This window comes from Apostichopus japonicus, chromosome 4, assembly GCF_037975245.1.
Source record: "Apostichopus japonicus isolate 1M-3 chromosome 4, ASM3797524v1, whole genome shotgun sequence".
In the NCBI taxonomy this organism is placed as follows: domain Eukaryota; kingdom Metazoa; phylum Echinodermata; class Holothuroidea; order Aspidochirotida; family Stichopodidae; genus Apostichopus; species Apostichopus japonicus.
This window is the reverse complement of record NC_092564.1, coordinates 22632870-22654362: the sequence shown is the minus strand read 5'-3', so window position 1 is coordinate 22654362 and position 21493 is coordinate 22632870. Positions and strand designations below refer to the sequence as shown.

The 21493-nt window shown below is 36.6% G+C and overlaps 1 protein-coding gene across 1 annotated transcript; it reads left to right on the top strand.

Annotated features, from left to right (window-relative positions):
* The first annotated feature begins 398 nt into the window (after positions 1–398).
* On the top strand, positions 399–21201 carry LOC139966830 (adhesion G-protein coupled receptor G4-like). The gene is made up of 15 exons (XM_071970220.1): positions 399–414; positions 908–1000; positions 1979–2230; positions 2787–2848; positions 3748–3901; positions 7179–7283; positions 7882–8012; positions 8205–8360; positions 9653–10058; positions 10461–10642; positions 11698–11844; positions 13276–13385; positions 14544–14806; positions 16234–16300; positions 17823–21201. The coding sequence occupies exons 3-15, from the start codon at positions 2005–2007 to the stop codon at positions 18967–18969; spliced, it is 3156 nt and encodes a 1051-aa protein (XP_071826321.1). The 5' UTR covers positions 399–414; positions 908–1000; positions 1979–2004; the 3' UTR covers positions 18970–21201.
* Positions 21202–21493: the final 292 nt, after the last annotated feature.

Here is a 21493-nt window from a genome sequence, read left to right as displayed (position 1 = left end):
GAAACTTAAAACATAAAAGAAAACAGACTTTTCGTTATTTGTTGTTGTTGTAATATTTGGTAGGCAGACAAGCAAAATATTCAGTGAGAGAGCTAAATTACCTACTGGGAGGCTGTTGCAGACCTGGCAAACCCACCCACCCTCCCAGGAAGAGACCATCAGCTAAGAAGAAAAGAAAAATCATAATAATTCTGCTATTCTCCATTTATATTGACCCTTAGAACTCAACATAGGTAACAGACTGGGATTACCACAATCCTACTTCCAGTTGAATTACTTAATTTCCAACTTCTACTGGTTATATAATGTGATTTAATAAGTATCATTCTACTTTGGTTCCGTAGAGCTGAGGTACAGTATTATGGAGAGATATACTTCAAGGCTTGGAAAACTGCTACTGGAGATATACTCATGGTGAGTGATAATTGATCAATGGTTTTACACTATAAATACTGGCAATGTAGATGTTGACTGAGGTATTTGATGGCAGTCAGAATGATAGCTGATTTTGGTCTTTGGATTGGTCTGACTCTGATAGACTCCACCTTCTCCATTGAATACTGTTTTACTCCTTGAATGATTACAGAAATATTCAGTTGAGTATTTTGCACTGGAATAAAAGCAAGATATTTTACTATGCATTTACCAGGTCTATGCAGCAGCAGGGGTGCTTACAGCAGGGGGGCTAGCTTACATGGACTGTTTAATATGTATGTTTCCATGACCAACGGTAATAAACAGATATAGACAATTAGGTGAACTTATATAATACACATATGGCAACAGAAGACAAGTTTGCTGTTAGTCTCACCAACAACAACACTGTTAATCCTTTAGCCTAGATGGATCCAGTCTTCTGTTTACAAATGTTTCTCATTTTTTGTTTTGTCTTTTCTGTTTAATTCAGACAATTGAGCAGTCGTGCATTCAAGACTTGATGTTCTTTGCTGTACATGCAAAGAGACAAGGTTCACATTCATTGGCTGCCATCCTTGTACAGGTAACAAAGACTAACTATTCATTACATTTTATATTAAGTAAGCAAATTAAAATTTCAATTACTTGTGAATTACTTTGTGCATGCCCAAGTTCAATTCAAAAGAAATTACGAATCTGGCAAGCAATTTATATGCTTTGCACAGGTCCTATTTGATTTCTGTGTTTAGGATTACCAAATTGATAGACCAGGTTTCTGTGTTTAGGATCACCAAATTGATAGACTAGGTTTCTGTGTTTAGGATCACCACATTGATATACTAAGTTTTTGTGTGAAGGATCACCACAATGATAAGCTAGGTTTCTGTGTTTAGGATCACCAACTTGATAGACTAGATGTCTGTGTTTAAGATATCACCAAAAAGATAGACTAGGTTTTTGTGTTAAGGATCACCACATTGATAAACTAGATTTCTGTGTTTAGGATCACCAATTTGATACAATAATAACACCTAAAATAAGTATGTACAGCAAGTAAAAAATAAGAACATTAATCTGTGTTGGCAGCTCTGAAAAACAGTGTTTTAAGTAATTTCTTGAATTGCGTTAAGTCTATATTAATATTGCATATGTCCTGGGGTAAGTTATTCCATAATGTGGCAGCAGTATAATCAAAACGTTTAAATTCATATGTATATTACATTTCATACTGACCAAAAGCTATATTAATGTATGACTTTATCGGTGAAGAGTAAAGTTGTGATCTGTTTCTTATTTGAAAGAAAATCTGTGTAAACTTGTTTTGAACATGAACCAGAAAACATTTATCCTGCTGTGAAACATAAGATTGTATTCTTCATTATGTTTGGTGATGCTTACTAAATCATGAAGTTTCTAATGTCGAAACAACCTCCCAATTACTACATTCTTATGAGCTGTTTACACTTGCTGTTGGGTGGTGTTGAGAGAAAAGATGTGTTTGTTTTAAATCTAGCAAAAACAGAGAAAATTTAACTGATTATATTATATTCCTCGTTAAAAGATCCTCCCAAAATTCAAGAGGAACTCATGGAGAAGAAATTTTACTCTCTGAAGTTGGGCAAGTCGTTCGATTTATCGTGCGATGCAAAGAACGCTGACTCGATATCGTGGACGAGAGTGGGGACTAACAAACCTGTAAGTGGTGGAAAAGAACTTATTTTCAACGTGAGCTTTGTTAATCAAGGGAGCTATGTGTGTACAGCAATCGGCACCACGACCGTAAAGAGTGAGCCTCAGGTCTTGGTCATTAGTGGTAAGGGAACTACTCGTTCGATTTTCTGTCTGATGATATAAAAAAAAAAATATGTACAAGCAGATTGTTACGTATGCTTTTTTAACAAAGAACATATATCTTCAAATAGTTTCAATCTTATTATTCAATGATAGTCATATGGTAGAGTAAGGGCATACGTCTTGCCCTACAACGCTTTATTTAGCTGAGGTTTGATTGTGGTGGTAAGTTCAACAAGCACTTTTAATATAGAATGGCGTAGCGATGAGGTTTGTTCGAGGCACAATAACCACACATTTGTAAGGGCATGCCTGTTATTCAAATATTACTAGTGAAACTTAATCAGCTCATTTAGACTACATTAAAATTCCAAGCCAATATTCCAAGTTAACACATCACATATGATGTCGTTATAGTCTTTATGTCAAACTGTATAAACTGACAGCTGCTTGTGTTTGTACCAGTTAACCTCACCACTGCAAGTGACACACATTCACATGAACATTTTGAAAAATTGGTACAATGGTTAAAAAGGAAGATAGAAATATAAACAAATGTTTTGTGATTTTCTTCAAAGATTACTTGAAATTCACTCTATCGGTATTCAACCAACCGATTGATCCCACCATCAATAGCACGGTACGTATATTCTATTATTCTTTTGAACTGTGGAAACAAAACGAAACAACGTAACTTGATAACCACGAAAATTACTGCAATTTCTCCTAAATGGAAATGGATCGAGAGCTTAGTGTTTGATTTACATAACGCGAGAGCTTAGTGTTTGATTACATAACGAGGGAGTATCTTCAAAAAACATGATGTAAGTACTTGGTGAGAGTATCTGGTTTAAGATACAATGGGAGAGTGGAGGAATATAGGGTTGAAATCAGTACTGGGTGTATAAAGGTATCCAGCATATACTGGTATCTTCAGGGGCGTCGGAACTATTTTTGATTGGTACGGCAGATCAGAGTGTGACCATCTATCATAATTATCGGGGGGACGTTTGGTAGGTCAAACTACGCTACGCGCCACCATGGTTGGCGCGTAGCGTAATGGCGAAAATTTTGAAAAAATGCCTCCCAGATGGAAAGAAATGGCACTTCCCGAGCTTGTGTGTTCTCCCTTGTTTGTGTTTGTACCCGATTAATCTCCTGAAACACATTTTTTAAGTATGTTTCATTTTGGTTCTTTATTTTTTGCCATTTTTTTTCTTAGTCCTACTGTCTTTCTTTTTGCGCCGTGAATATTGGTCCGGCGTTCGCCGGACCTGCCCTACCGGCTCCGACGCTCCTGATCTTGCATGGTTTTATAATGGTATCTGGCATGGTTTCTACTGGAACTGGCATGGCTTTATAATGGTCTCAAGCATAGTTTTATAGTGGTATATGGCATGGTGAAAATATGGTATCTGGCGTGGTTTTATAATCAGATATTGGGATCTAGAATATGTTGAGAGAGGTCATAATTGGACTACATTGGATCACTTCAGCAACTAGGTTAACAATTTTAACCCTCCACATTTCATTTTGTAGTTGGTAAACGAAGGTTATCACGTGACGCAAGCAGCTGACTCATCAAAGAGCTTCATCTACAAGAAACGAAGTACAGACGAAGTTGACTATAACGTTGTACACAACTTGACTCAGATTCTAGACAAATGGGAGGACTGGAATATTACAATAAACTGTGAGTCTACCAAATGATTGATAGCTTCAGCTCGACTATCTACTTAAACTTAAAATTTGGTTGACATTCTTCTTGCCCGCGTAAGTTGGCCTACTAAGTTTGGAACTTTGAATGCATGAGTTGTCATGCAATACGTGTGTCGGGAAGAAAGAAGTAAGGGATGAGGCGAGTGATGACAATGATTTTATCCAATTGTTATGTATATAGAGCGAAGGATACCACTCTTACCTGTGTTTTGTGTGTGTAGCAAACTGTAGCATACATTGCATCAAATTATCATAACGAGAGCAGCTGAGCCCAATGGGGATAGCACACAGTGTATCAAATGATCATAACGAGAGCAAAGCCTAATGCGGATAGCATACTGTATCAACTGATCGTAACTAGAGCAGGGTCCAATAGGGACAGCATACAGTGTATCAAATAATCGTAGCGAGAGCAGGGCCCAATGGGGATAGTTGAATTGTTTTCATTTCATTTTTTTAATTTTTGTTGTATAACAACATAAGTATGGCATATGACATAGAAGGATATAATAAACAAAACTTGTGCAAGGAAGTGTACTAAAAAACCCTATAGGGCTTGTCGGGTAGTGACACTCCCTGAAAAAATACATAACTTTACAGATAGAAAAGAGAACCAAAAAAACTACAATACAAAACAGAACCACCCTTTCCTCTCCCTTCCCTCACCCCCCCCCCCCAGTTTCAGTCGCAGTTCTAGTACATGTTGATGAAGTGCTTTTGTAAGCTTTTTCTAAAAGAAACTAAAGAAGGCATCGCCTTTAAAGTGATTGGTAGGGGATTCCAAAGTGCGATGGCCTTATGATGTAAGCTATTTTTAGAGAAATTGTTGTGACATTGTCTTGGGTGCAGGTAATCAGCTTGCCTAGTATTGTGAGCGTGGATGTTTGAGTTTTGTGTAAAGAAGGCATTCAGAGTATCTGGTAGCATTTCGTGTAGTGAACGATAAAAAAAAGGAGGACATTGAGACTGACCAGATCAGTAAGCTTCAGTAAATTCAGAGACTTAAATAACACGTTTGTGTGATCCCTTAAGTGAGAGAAAGTAATATGTCTGATCGCTCTTTTCTGTAAAATAGTTAGCTTATTTAACAAAAGATTACTTGTGCCAAACCAAATGATACAACAATAAGTCAAGTATGGTAGTACTAGTGTTTGACCTTAGAAACCTTAGAACGTTCCTAGGAAGGGTGTGTTTAAGTTTTTACAAGATGCCTACGCCTTTTGCGACAAGAGAGGGAATATGGCTAATGTGCTCACGCCAAGTGAGCTTGGAGTCTATAAAAACACCTAAGAATTTTAAGAAATCAACCTTGTGCAGTGGTTTACCATTTACATAAATATTAAAGTTAGCCATAACCCTATTAGCATTGAAGACGATATACTTTGTTTTATCAATATTAAGGGAAAGCTTACTTGCTGAAAACCAATCTGTGCAAGTGCATAAATCATTACAAACGGTTTGTTGCAGACGTTCATAGTTGTTATCAGAAAGAAAATATTTGTATCATCGGCAAACAACACAATAGAAGCTTTAGAGGAGATTTTACCAATATCATTCATATATACAATGAAAAGCTAGGAGGATAGAACCTTGAGGTACACCACACTGTATATTTAAAACATCAGAACTTTTACCCTGATAAAAATAGTATACAGTGCAATAAATGATATTAACGAGAGCAGGGCCCAATGGGGATAGCATAGTATATGTAGTGAACGTAACGAGAACAGGGCCCACTTGGGATAGCATAAAGTGTATCAATATTCGTAACTAGAGCAGGGCCTTTGGGGATAACAGACAGTGTATCAAATGATCGTGACGATTATGTATGTAGGGCCCAAATGGGATAGCATACAGTGTATTAAATCATCGCAACTAGGGCAGGGCCCTTGGGGGAATAGCATACTAGTATCGAATGATCGTAACTAGAGCAGGGCCCAATCGGGATGACATAAACAGTGTCAAATAATCGTAACTAGGGCAAGGCCAATGCAGATAGCAAACAATGTTTTTAAAATGATCTTAACGAGAGCAGGGCCCAATGGGGATAGCATAGTCTATGTAGTGAACGTAACGAGAACATGGTCCAATTGAGATAGCATAAAGTTTATCAAATGATCGTAACTAGAGCAGGGCCTTTGGGGATAGCATACAGTGTATCAAATGATCGTGACGAGAGCAGGGCCTAATGCATGGGGATAGCATACAGTGTTTGAAGTGAACGTAACAAGAACAGGGCCCAAAGGGGATAGCATACAGTGTATTAAATGATCGCAACTAGGGCAGGACCCATTGGGGAATAGCATACTAGTATCGAATGATCGTAGCTAGAGCAGGGCCCAATCGGGATACCATACAATGTATCAAATAATCGTAACTAGGGCAAGGCTAATGCAGATAGCATACAATGTTTTTAAAATGATCGTAACGAGAGCAGGTCCTTATGGGGATAGCAAACAATGTATCAAATGATCATAGTAAGAGCAGGGCCCAATAAGGATAGCATACAGTGTATCAAATGATTTAACTAGACCAGGGCCCAATGGGGATAGCATTGTGTATGAAGTGAACGTAACGAGAGCAGGACCCAATGAGGATAGCATACAGTGTATCAAGTAGTCGTAACGAGGGCAGGGCCCAATGGGGGATAGCATAAAACTATCGAATGATCTTAACTAGATCAGGGCCCAATCGGGATACCATACAATGTATCAAATAGTCGTAACGAGGGCAGCGCCCAATGGGTATAGCATACAGTGTTTCAAATAATCTTAACTAGAATCAAGGCGCAATGGGATAGTATAATCTATCAAATAATCGTAAATAGGACAGGGCCCAAATGGAGAAAGCATACAATGTATCAAATGATCGTAGTGAGAGCAGGGCCTAATGGGTATAGCATACAGTGTATCAAATTATTTTAACTAGACCAGGGCCCAATGGGAATAGCATAGTGTATGAAGTGATGGTAACTAGAGCAGGGCCCAATGGGGATAGCATACAGTGTATCAAATGATCATAACGATAGCAGGGCCAAATGGGGATAGCATACATTGTATCAATTAATAGTTAATCGTGCCCGACCTTTCCCTTCTATCAAGTTTGCTAGTATTTACATGCAGATTAGAGCCACAAACTTTTTATTAGTGTCACGACTTAGATAAAGTAACGTATAAATCTTAACACACCTACCAAAAAAAAGTTGCGGGCAATTAGACATTTAACGTTATATCTAACATCTCTTTACGCAGCTTACTGTAAAGAAGGGTCCGTTGATACTGATTACGGCAGAATAGAATTTCCTAACACGTTCCTTGGTATAAATGCGAATTCATCACAAATGTCTTTGACATCAGGTAAGTTAGACATTAGTTGATTATTCTTCTGCATAATTGGTATGTTCTTCTGATATTTTGTGCAATGATTCTCGCGGAATATCTTGTGTTACTGTTAATCATCACATCATTGTGAACAAAAGTAGCACGTAGTTCACACATATGTACATGTTTTTGTGTAGAATTTAATTTCTATTCATTAACATTTGAGGGATTATAATTTGCTTCTTGCTTTATTATTCCTTGCCTAGGGTGAAAGTGTAAGTGATACAAAAACTGTTTATTGTGATGGTCGGTGGAAAGAAGTTTTACTGAAGAACATAAATCATACATAATACATTTCGTCCTAAAAAATTTTTTTGTTTGAGTAAGTTTTTAACACTATAAATCGCATCTGGGACCTGAGGAACGATTTTTGTTTTGGAGGGCACTTGCTTCCCAGGACCCCCCCCCCCCCTATTGGCGACCCCACTATTTTTATTATTGCATTATCAATGAAAGTAGAAAGTCAACGGACAAGATTGAAATATGATGTGTAATTGTTGTTCAATTTTTCTTTGAAAATAATGATTGTTTGCAAATAAAGGAATAATTAGAACATGTCATTAAATTTTCACAGACCGATCACAAGCCACTTGCAGATGTAACGGTGATACGTTCACAGAGGCGGTGTGGGACGACCCTGTAATTGTTCAGGTACAAGACGACGGTGCAGCTAATGACAGGGCTAGATACCAGACCCTGAATGAGGTATACGAAGCTACCGCTAAATTTGTTCCATATGAAGGAGAGAATACAGGGCCCGATGGTGGGGAGGCTGGAAGCTTGGAGTGGTGGTGTGGGGTGTTAACTGATCAGACCTAAAATAAGGATCATGGCAAATTGAGGATCCATTCATTTGTCTTTACAAGTTCATGTCAGTACGTCATTTTTGTCTTACAGACACTCCGGACGTTAAATGTAACGACTGATAATGCTTTTTACGTAGCTGAGGTCTTGGTTAATTTGACTACGTCTTCCTTCATCGAAACGGAAAACTTTGATATCGTTGCACAAGGTCTAGGAAAAGTATCAAATGCCAACGACACATCAGCAGAGGTAAGCATGTACTGCTATTGTAGAATAGTGCAGACCTTTTCATATTTCTTGCAAATATAACCAGAAACGTTTACAACAGCACTACACCAAGGCATCTGCTCATATGGATTACATGTTGAAACAGGAATTATTTCAACCTCTCAAACCCCTCATGCCCCTCTCCCCCCCCCCTTACTAGAAAAACATATAATTGAACGATGACGTCACGGATTCACTCTGCGTCAATACGTCTATTCTAGGTTGACCATATATCTAATACAGACACTACACAGATTCATATTTGCCGAACGTATAGCTAGGTATTTAAATAATACTTCCATAGAAGTGATAGAGGCGGAAGAAATAATTTGACGCAGTTACAGTGAATTTGTGACAAAACAACTTTTGATAAATTTGGGGACGTATGGACAGTTTCAAATATCATTCTCTCAACCTGTACATCAGATGTATATATGCTTTTGTGATTTCTTTTTCTTATTATTATTATTTTGGGGCTTATCTATCATTAATATGTAAAAGAGTGATACTTTTCCATACGGCTGTCTCGAATGTTTCGGATGTCGCCAACTTAGAGCATTAGAGCGCTGTGACTTTAACGTAAGTTTATATGATCAATATGTCAACGTAGCATCTATATATACCGACCCTCACTTGTCTCCACTTACGGCTCTGGCACGATTGCCAAAAATAAAGGGTAATACCTGACAATGCTTATACAACACCGTAATTACATGTGTATAGCATGTAGCATGATATATATGATATAATTAATAAATCAAAGCAAATTTGTGAAGCTCAGCATTTCAAACTGACTATTCGAGTAACTCAGACCAATTCATCGATTACGGATATTCGGACTTACTAAACCAGATACTGACCTATTAAATTAAATGTAATATAGAAATCCATCATATTGCAGCTTGGATTATTCCACCAGACACATTAGGGTTTCTTGCTCTCATTGGCATATCCCAGATGTTACTGCTTGATGTCACATATAATTCAAAATAATAAAAGGCTTCTAAAGCGTCAAGCTTTAGAGGATAGGGACCAAATGCAATATTTAGTAAAACAATCAAGCATATGTTTATTGCAAATGACAACAAATCATGGAACATGATCTTACGCTTAAAAACACATTCAATTGAATGGAAGGAAATTGATTTGCAGTATTTCTATTTGTGAAGGAGCTACTGTTATAACGCAATTCACTAACAGGGAGAAATTAACAATGTGATATGTATTCTGATAGCTCATTCTAAACATGTTCATGTTTATTACTCCCCATATAGGTATCGGTGGCCGTTGTAAATACTATTGATAATGTAGTGCAAGCAACATCAAGCAACGAAGATTCCAATTTCAATATAAGTCAGGAAGCTTCTTCAGAAATATTACAGGCATTCAGTCATCAGCTGGATAACGTAGGAAATAGTGGCAAGAATTTCTCTCATAAGACACCGAACATTGCTGCAACTGTTGCACAAATAGATATTTCTATTTCTGCAACTGTGGAATACAAGCTTCCTTTCGGAGATGGTAAAGATAGAAACGTCGATGAAGAGTTTGACACACAAACTAAAGTAGTATTGACGCCTAGTCTACAAAAAGCTACACAAGAAACTACTGATGAAGTCAAGACATCAATAAAAGTACCACACGAAGTGGGAAGGAGGATTTCGGAGGATTCCAATAATGGTAGAGTTTAGTTTATCTTTCATCCAACCTTAGTATGACCTATACTTCTCCAGTGGTACAGCATAGGTTGTCTTGCTTCATTATGTACACACCAGGAATCACACAGGTCAGAAGGGACTAGTATGGGAGTGTTATTCAGTAGACATTCACCAGATTGGGTTTGCTTGTGTCAGCCTTGAAACACAAATGTGAACTATTAGGTTATGTTTCTACTTCTTGACTTTGTTAATATTTAGATATGGTCCTCAAAACCAAATTGAGACAACTTTATTCAGCTAGCAGCAGATCAGGATTAACACCGTGAATGTTCCAGCAGCACATGCTTCTTGTTATAAGTGTACATCAAATTTCTCGCTGAAGTATATATGCTTGATGTTAGAATTGTTCTTTTATTCCGTACAGTGTCTCAGGTGACCGTTGCTCTTGTGTTTACGGTTCATCGAACTGCTGCCCTTTTTCAAGACCCTACTAGGAGAACAGAGAAAGTCAACAGTCTAATCATCTCAGCATCTCCAACAACAGACATTCAAATCAAGGACCTTCCAGATAATTCCAACATTGAGACAACAAGTCATCCAAGAAAGGTATATTATAGCACTTACTATCAACCTACAGTAAAATTCCGAAAAAAATTATCGGCTATTGAAACTATAATCCTACAACTAAACATTCCTCCAATTCAATTTGCAGAAATCGTGATGCTTGTCCAGGCTCACAGTTATCAATAACGTGCATTGATTGTCTTAGACAACCTATGCGTCTTGACAATGGGTCTTGACTTTTATTAGTGTGTGCTGCCTATAACTCATGCAACTTGGTTATCACCTTAGATGACGTTACAGCGCTGAAGGCACTACATACTTTTATTTTGCCGTAGTAGGAATATTTTTATTATGCACAAGGTACATCGTAGCTGCACAAAATTGGGATATTCCGGTATGATTTTCCACCTATTTTCCTACTTCATACACCCTGCAAGAAACACCAGTTACCTGCCATTAAATTCAAATGAACATTTTAATCGTGCCCGAGTTCTTGTTTTATCCAACTGTTTTCTGTTCTAAGAAAAAAAAACATAATAATAAATTGCCGTCATCATATTCTTATGACATTGCAGTTGAACGCATTACCCCGCGCGTAAAAGGTAGCTTCATCATTTGTGTATACGAACGCGCTATAAGAAATGATATTTTCAAAGGGAATGTGTTCTGACGCGCATATGTAGTGGTTTCAATTTACTGTGTGTAAGTCGTGAAAATGCGCCTTTATAGTCATCAATTGAGCGCCCTGGGTGCTATACTAAATGTTTGGTAATGACTTAATTCGTCTTGGTTATCATCATGCAATGCATCGTGCTTTTCAACAATGTCCTTTGATGACATCGGTAAGTTTTGGTTAAAGCTCGATATTTATCACAAGCGCGCATTGGTTACCATAATGCAATGTAGTCATCACTAGTGTGTTATATTTACCACGAGTATACTACCAGTGTTCCAGTATTTCTATACAACTTATCACGTTTTAGTATTATCTAGCTATCTAGGTTACAAAAACACGCATAACAAGAGGCAGTCACTCTAAAGATGTTGATTTCCATGTAAATGTTCTACTGTGCTTTAAATTATATTGCAATTATCAGTCATTTTGGTGCAAAGAAACAAGGTGCGCTTACTGGAACACAGCCGACAAAGGATGGGCAGATGATGGAAGTAAAACGGTAGGAGGTCTGGATTATGGATCTTACAGATGTAAATACAGCCATCTCACCAACTTTGCTGTTCTTGTTGTGAGTATAAGAATTAACTCAATAGCAAATTTCCCCATCTACATTTTATCGAATAGTCCAAGTTCCATTTTAAATTGATTGAAGGAGACACAAACCCAGTCATCATCACCAGTCAGTCAATTTTATGGAGATAACTACCATGAACAACCTCCCCAAACAGATAAGTCTCATTCCAATGGACAGACAACACATATTTCATGTTCCTTCACAAACAAATCTGAAGACTTGATCAAGTCTAAATATGATATCATCGAGCCATCCATGCTTCAGTTTCATGATCCTTTATTTAACAGCAATGTTTATTTCCTGATATGGCTTTTGTAAATGCAGAATGTAAAATATTGAATCTTTTAACATAACCCTAATGATGGCATTGGTTTCCATGTCAGCACTGTTAACATTTTACTTTCAAATAACGAAAAAGAAAACAAAAGAAGGAAAAATTAAATTTATTAGATCCTAGTAGCGATATAACAATATAGATTCACAAAACTGACAGCTCTCGACATGACTTTAAACTAAGATATCTCCCAAGCGGACCAAGATTTTTCATAGATGTTCTTTACAAAGAGCTGTGTTTCTTTAACATGACAAGTGAGTGACGTAAAGGTGATAAACGGATGGCACTATTGCTTTCTTTAAAACTTGATAAAATTGCTGACCAAATCCAAACACCTGTTTTTAGCCTGTTATTGTCCAATAATGAGAAAATATTGTCCAGTATTTAGGTAATGTTGTCCAATAATGAGGTAATATTGTATGATAATGAGATGGTGAGTTTATTATCAAAACAGAAAGTAAAGTTTGATAATTCTGTTAAGTTTTCCAACAGTTCGTCACAATCAAAGCTAGTGGATGAAATAATTAAACTTGTTTAGATTGAACATTTTAATCTAACATTCGATTGATATATTTGCGTGTCGTCATCACTGACGTCACGACAGATCATGGTATTTGGTCATGAATGGTCTCTACAAACCATCAACGTAAAACATGACATGAATTACTGATAATTTCGGTCAACTCTGCTACGTGTGGAATAACCTGAGCAAACATTTCAAATATTGGTTCTGAGTAGTAAACATGATATTAATTTTTTTTTAATCACATACTACAATTTTATGGCATAGAATGATACAGCATACGCATATTAGTACGCATCAACAGAAAACCATGCTCAAATGCGTATGTTGAATTAGGTACCACACTGTGACACTGTTATACCGTCATATCTTTTTGTGTAGAAAGTATTTTTTAATAATCAGTTTGTTCTAACTTTACAAATAAAATAACTGCTGCAGAACCAATTCTGTACTGTCCGCATCAGTGAAAACTTGGAACTCCAGAAAAAAATGATGGTTTATCTGTAGAGGAATGTAAATGATGACGCTGGTCCTAAAACAAAATGTATGTTTGTCTGTTTCATTTCAGGATGTTCATGGCAGCATCGAGAGCAAAGCGTTGGACATATTTAGCATCATCGGATGTATTATATCGGTTATAGGCCTCATCGTTATTATAATAACTTATCTCTCTAGCAAGTAAGCCTGTTTTAAATATTATTTATGACTAAGATCAGTTTTGTTGATTAAGAGGGTCAGTGGTGTATTATTTCATGGGCTAGTATTTTGATACCATTATGGTGGGGTGGTTTGTTTGGGTAGGGGGAGTGTAGGATACAACACATTAAGACAGTTTGAGTGTTGTAAATAGCAATTAATTAGTAACTTAACAAGGCAATGACTTAACATGTACAATAAAGCAAGAATTGAGGCACTGACGCCATTAGGAAATGTGCTAGCTTTATGCAGGAGTAGGTTTGCTAGCTAAATGCAGAGGTATGTATGCTAGCTATAAATACAAGGGAAGGTATGCTAGCTTAATCTAGAAGTAGACATGCTAGCTAAATCCAGGAGTAGGTACGCTAGCTAAATGCAGGAGTAGGTTTCCTAGCTAATTGCCGGTGGAGGTCTGCTAGCTGATTGCAGGTGAAAGTGTACTAATTACTTGCAGGTGGAAGTATGCTAGTTAATTGCAGATGGAAGCAAACTAGCTAATTGCAGGAGTGTGTATGCTAGCTAAATGTATCTACTGGTACGCTAGCTAAAGATGGTAAAGCCGTTTGCTACCTAACTGCAGATAACTGGAGTAGATATGCGAGCTAAGTGCAGGAGTAGCTGTGCTAGCTAAATGCAGTGGTGTGTATGCTGGCTATAAATACAGCTATTTTGCTATCTAAATCCAGAAGCAGTCATGCTAGCTAAATCCAGGAGTAGGTATTCGAGCTAAATGCAGAAGTATGTACGCTAGCCAGATACAGTTGAAGGTCAGCTCGCTAAATGCAGGATAAGGTATAATAGTCAAGTGGATGAATAGGTTTGCTAGCAAAATGCATGAATAGGTATGCTAGCTGCTTTCAGGTGGAGGTATGCTAGCTTATTCCAGGTGATGCTAGCTAATTGCAGGTGTAGGTATGCTAGCTAAATGCAGGTGGATTTATGCCAGCTAATTGCAGGTGACGATACGTTTATACATGTAGTACGTTTTGTAATGGTTATGTTATTGCAAAGAGTACACAAATTGTAGAAACGGAGATATATAGAAGAACTTAAACCATAACGTACAAAATTAAATTATTTTTAAAATCCATCCGTTGAATCATTAGGATTAAAAAGTAACATTTTCTGATATTACCACAGGAAGCTACGAAGCAATAGACCTAAGCAGATAATTCTCAACCTGAGCATCAGTCTTCTAGGCCTGTACTTTTGTTTCGTCATCGGTATCAATCAAACGCGTCGTAAAGGTATCTGTGTCTCCTTTGGCGCCCTCACTCACTTCTTCCTCCTTGCATCTGTGACTTGGATGAGCATTGAGGCCGCAAATATGTATCTCCTTTTTGTCAAAGTTTTCAACTCCACAATACGCAACTTCTTACTGAAAGCGTGTGCTATTGGATGGGGTGAGTTTTCTCATATATATGTATCTGTTCACATCAGTATATCATGATGTACTAGTCTGTCGTTCTAACCCTCAAAACAACTCCATACTTAATATTTGATAGGTTTTGCATTGCCGTTTTCTAGATATTTGTCAATAGTTATTGTATTGTGTAGTTTCGTTCGTCAAATTTTGAGACCTCTAGATATGGTTTTGACCGAGGAAGCTTTGCTATTTTTCTATGGAGCTTTGCTATCCAATTAGAGGAGCGAGATAGAGAGAGGGGTTGGTCTGCGAGGTAGAAGTTAAGGCTGACCCCTCTATAACCTTCTTCGGTTGGTTCTATGATGATGCTTTTAACAAAGCTATGATGATAAGTAAGAGGAGCTTGTCAGGGCTGCCAGATGAAAAAAATTGATGTCTACCAAAATCGAGGGGGAAATAGGCCACTTTTTGAACAAAAGAACACGTAATAGGCCAGCTGTTAGGTCAAATTTATGTCAAAAACGACGATGTAAGTTTCAAACTAAAAATCTATTTGGAAAATACTATGAAAGTCGGAGCACTTTTTGAGTGAGCAATTTCCACTGTTGTTCTGGTTGGGATTTTGTGCGTATTCCGTTGGTGGACAAAGAGGAAATACAAACTGCCACTTTCTAATAAGGTTGTAATATACATGCCCTGGAGCCCTAGAGTGTGGACTGTCCACGGCTTTCCAAATGAGTCAGAAATAATAACAAATAATAATTGTTTCCCCTCCATCTCATTTATTGATTTCTGTTATACAACGTGAGATCAATCAATTGTCTGAATTGGCAATTTATACATTATTAACAAAGTAGAAAATATTGAACTTTGGTATCTCTAACAGCTACAAAAGGTAACATGAACACATTATTCCAGTTTCAATTGAAGTAACCAATGTGCGGCAAAAGTCGGAAACAGCTCTAGTGAGGGGTGCATAAGTTTCCGTTTAATACTGACATTATAAATAATTTTAGTAGGACATGAGTTAGTTTTTAAACTTATCAAATGAAGAACATTATCAGAAGGGCTTTCATTAAGCCCACTCTCTCGGGATTGCTGCTAAAATTCCATAATAAATAGTAAACAGGAAATTATTTTTAATATCAAACTTCGTGGTGAATTCAGTTGAGGTTAAAGCATTACCATTACCATTAAAGGTATATTTTACTGTATAAGGATTCTTCGACACTAAAATATTGAATAAAAATAATATCATTATTACTTTTTTATATGAATTATCAACAACACAGTGATAAGAGCAATGATCTGTAGGGTGGAAATTAAAATCCGACAAAGCACTACCTCATGAGCAAAGGTGATTGAAATGTTCGTATCTTTTTTAAAGAAATTTTACTTGCTAAGAAATCATGATTAAGAGAACATGTTAGCAGTAAATATTTTATACATATTTTCTATATGCAGGTGTTCCAGCTGTGATTGTTATTGCATGTGTGTCGTGTTCACCAGACTCGTATGCAAGTTGCGACTAGTAAGTTTTCCATAAGATACTGTTAGTAGCAGAAATCCTACATCAGGGCATAGCTAATGAACGGTATAGTAAGAAATTTAAAATATATGTCAAATTAAATTAAATTTGGTCTTCTGGTAAACGAATTTTAATGAGACACATGTTTGCCCATCATCAATGCAGTGAAGAGCTGACGTCATCATTATATTAGCCTTAGATGAGCATTCCAGAGATCTAGCATATTTTAAAGGAGAATATCTTGAAAACCAAAATAACTTTAGAAAAATTAAAAGCACTCATTTTTTTCCTTGGACTATGTAATACAAAGATTAAAATTCTGTCAACATTTATTCTTTTAAGAAAGTCTTGGTCGTTGACGCAGGTTGAAAAAGATTAAATATGTCATAAAATAATTCATATCAACTTTTAGTCGTTCAATAATGTTGCTGTTGGCACACATATATGTTGGGTTGAGACAGCTATTTGGCGTTTATGCGTGCAGGTATAAGTAACTAGTTAATATTAAGAGAACGGTCAAAAGTGAATTTTGATTCTCGAACCAATACTCAGTTGTATTAGTTGTCCTAAACAGGTCAACGAGTAGAGTTATTTTCGGGATTTTCCTGCTACCAGAAATTACAGTTTCAGAGTTGTAATTTAAATTGTCGCCATGAAATTGCATTTCAATAAGTTATTTTATTGCAAACATAAGAACACGTTATATGATGTAAGTTGATTTAATCTACATAGCGAGTAGCACATTATGAGTTAAACCATGTAATAATGACAGATTTGAAAAGAACGCCAGCATATTATGTGTTAAACCATATAATTATTACAAATTTAAAAAGGACACCTTTATGTCTATTGCATTATTGTAATTCTAGATAGTTTAAGTACGCATAGAGAGATTGCATTTTTGTAAACTTTGAAGTTTAGTATGTTCAAAAACGAAATATACATATCATGAGACATTCCATTGGATAAATTTGATTGTTTAACAAGAAGGCTGGAATAGTTTGCATGTTTAAGTCATAACTATATCTGTCATATAGCCTTTTGTCACATTAGAGGATGTATCGGGCAATCATCTGAAAACAGCAGAGTGAATGATGTCACCATCTGACATATTTTATCCACCATACATTACATTATTATTATCCAACATATCTTAAGTTAGGACAAAATATTGAAAGGGGGCTTTGAGTCAACATTGTGCAATATGTTCTCTTAAACATGCAGTGTTATATTGAATGTAAAGGCAATATTTCATTAGCGTATGCAAATGATTCATGAACATGTCGGTATGGGAGATATCTCACTTTTGGTGAAACTTTGCCATCAGTAAATTAGTTACCTTCGAATACAACCGATTTATTTTAAGGAACAGTTTAGTATTGATTTTGATGATGAGCAATATTGTATTGTTTAATTTCATATGTGTCCGCAGAGTCAATGTCTTAATACCTGGCTTTATCGCAAACTGTTTAAAATTTGTAATACCAATAATTTGAAAATGACTTAACTTTCTTTTCTTTTGCAGTTGTTTTCCACGTTCACAATCACTTGTCTTTCTAATATTTGTATTTGGATTAGTGGCGTTCTTGATTCTTTACAATTTCATAATATTCATCCTGGTAATCACGAAATTGACGTGTGGGAGGAAGAAAGTCGCTAAAATCGATAATAAAGGCAGAGAGATGCTCCGTCGGTTTCAGAATGCAATCGTAATTGCTGTCTTACTTGGAATGACTTGGATCTTTGGATATGTCTCCATTTTGGGACTCAAAACACTTTCCAATATTTTATTTTGCATCTTTAACTCACTACAAGGATTCTGTATCTTTGTCTTCTTCGGTGTCCGGCAGAATGATGTAAGAGCCATATGGGCTGGTTGGCTGCGTGTATGTCGGACCAGGACAAGCTTTGAAACCTCATCCATGTCCATTGGGCTACCATCTTCTTCAAAGGGAAAGTCTTCCGCACTGATGAAGTTTACATCGGCCACTGCCAGCAAGGTGGAGGTGAGTGAGATGAAGAGCTGGAAAGATGATAGCGAGTATTTTGAGATTGCAGAAGATGCATGTACATACCAGGGATTTCCCCTTAGAAGTGATCAAGAAAATGAAGAAACAACCAACAGCCACGGGCAAACGGAAAACTCTTACGAAAGGGTCTTGCATGTCCACGATAATCAGGCGAGACGAGATGACCCAGATCAGTCGACTCTATTGATAATTTTTGAAGAAACCCCAAACAACCAGATAGAGAAAGAGGTTGTCGATTCCGGAGAATATCAACAGTTCAGTGACGTCACACCAGAATATTTCGAAGTGGAGAAGGTTAGAAAAGGAGATGAAGGAAACTTGTCAGAGGCAGATATCGAACCGGGAGGGACTCAGAACCTTTACAGTTCCGAGAAACAGACCCAGGGGGTTCCTTCAATTCCAGACCTGGTGAAAGACCAGGAACCTCTCTACCAAACCACGATCGCCGTTGACGACCACAAAGAGGGCAAAACAAATAATGAAGGTTCTGATTATGAATTTGTTGATTTCAATACGACCGCTTTGGTGCAAGCAGCGCCATTAAGACCAACATCTGCTTATGGAGAAGTAGCAAATGTAACCAAGGAGACTGATGATACTGTTGTTGTCGAGGCAACCAGTGTTGTGGAAAAGGAGGAGTGACATAATTGTAATCATTTATGTTAACGAATATTAGATGTAAAGGTAAAATGTTTATTAATCAACCTCAGCATGCAGGTGAATCAAAACTGTGCAGATTGAACTCTTCAGCCACTGGTATGGCAAGTTGAGAAGCAGTAAAACATTTTCCTATTCGAGATGGAATAACCAACTGTTGCGGATTTCAAAAGTTCCTGGCAAAGCAGAATAATGTTACAAATATTAATTATTGTTGCACTCCCAACAGGGAGAAGCTCTAAGTCTCCTTGAATAGTGAAGTGATGTTTTGTAATCAATTGTTTAAGTACAATAGTAATATTAGCAAGCTACAATGATGAAATAATAATAATAATAACAAATAAATAAATAAATAAAATACTTCATACAAACTTATATAACATGAATACACGAAGTATTCTATAGTTTCACATAAACAGTCACTTCGCGCAGACACATTTTCTGTTATTTACATAACATCAGATATTGCAAATTTTAAGAAAAATATTGATAATCAACAATATAATCATCTAAGCTGTTAAAACGGGCATAACATTTAAAAAATGTATTTGCAAAGATTATAACTACTTAAATTTAAAAAAAATTCTCTTTATCTCTAAGATTGTATATCATATATTCTCTTTTTGTTAACATCAAATTTTTCTGAAGCCTGTACATTGGAATAATGTCTATAATAGTAGTAACTTACAAATGTCCTAAATATGTATGCAGTGACGCCACAGTAGGTCTGACAAGTGAGGTGACAATTTTTACCCGACAAAGGTCTTTAATTGTCCCGACAAATTTGGCGAACATGAAGCTACCAGCCAGGCTGCATCAATTGCCCATACAAGACTTTATGATTTCGACAGACAGGGGAATTACCAGACCAACCACATGCCTCTCGTTCTTATCCCGAAGATTTATGTGTTCGAATGCTATTCGGAAAATTGCGTTATGGGGCCTTGCCAGATGGTGTTTGTTTAAAGTTTTCATTCCGAGAATCATCTCTAAGTCGGGTGGGGTGGTAACGCGCTGTATAGATCGCTTTAAAATAGGCTACTATAACATTTTTACTTTGTTTCCTTCCTGCTATCCTTATTAAAATTACTGTTTCATTACAAAACAATTCTTGAAAATTACATTGCATGACTTTGAGTGACCGAAAATCGATCATTTTAATTTAAGTTGTATTGCGATTTATGTATATCTCTTGTAGACAATGTATAATTGCATCAACATATTATCAAAGTGTCACAGAAAACAGACTGATTAAGGCGTGTTTAGGCTTTAAATATAACCAGGCTTTGGCTCTTCGTTAGGCAATGCGATGTATTAGTTTCTACCTATTTTCGAAAACATCTCAACTTCAGTAGTGGCAAGACGTTTGAAAGGAAAACATAAGAAGAGGTAAATGTGGAGTGCAACTGCCCGTGTCATTTCAGTGAGAACATTATGACGGTTGTCAGTGTTCTAGTAATGTGTAGGAATCAAAGCTCACTGCAACATGTAAATGTGGAAGATAACACTCTTGTTCGATCACATTGCAATGAATAGCTGTATTACGCTCAATCTTTGATATGGCTTCTCCGCTATTCTGTTACATCTCTGAATTGAAATTTAATACAAACTGCAAAAAACATTCAACTTCGAGGAGAGGTCACCTATTCCTTTCAAATAAGAATCTTTGGAGAATCGCATCATGTTACTTTCTGCATATGGGTGGTCACAACTACTATAATATCAATTTGCTTAATTTCATACTGAAAAGATGAAATATACATTTACTATATAGATTGTAGTGAGACGCCTATTCAGCACGAAACTCCCGACGTTGTCGATTACAATATGAACGATAAACGAATGTTGCTATTTATGGTCACCGAAATTATAGCTACATACAATGAATATATCAGTCATCTGAGAGAGAATATTGAAGGAATTCAATTTAAGCTTACATATTGCTTTCATTTTCTGTATTCGACTGTCTTTTAGAAAATATTTCTTTTATTTAATTATATGGCTACAGTTTGCCAAACATGCTAGCCCCGGGAAGTCCTTTTTATCTGTATACTTGTGTATATATACCCCCTGTTGATTATCAGTTTTACAACTGCGCTAAACGAAATCACAAAGTTGTTAATTATACAACGATGAACACTTGATTTTGTGTTGTAAATATAATAAATTTATGATTGTCAGCGAGGACGCATTATATTAACAAAGCTGAAAGCCACATTGCTCAGAGTACTTGTATTTATATATGATGTAGTTTTGAATTGTGATAATTTAACCTACAACCAACGACATTCGTTTTTGGTTTGGTCTTAATCGTAACCTTTGTAGTCATGCAGGCGGATGCGATATTTGTGTGTATGTGCGTGTGTGTGACGCCTTGCTTGTAAACACAATATCTCAAGAAGGGAAAATTCAAATCTCATATATTGTGTGTACTAGTACCACATTGAGTAGAAGAGGCTTATTGTTTTGGGGAGGTCAAAGTTTATTTGGGGTCCCAAGGGTCAAATTG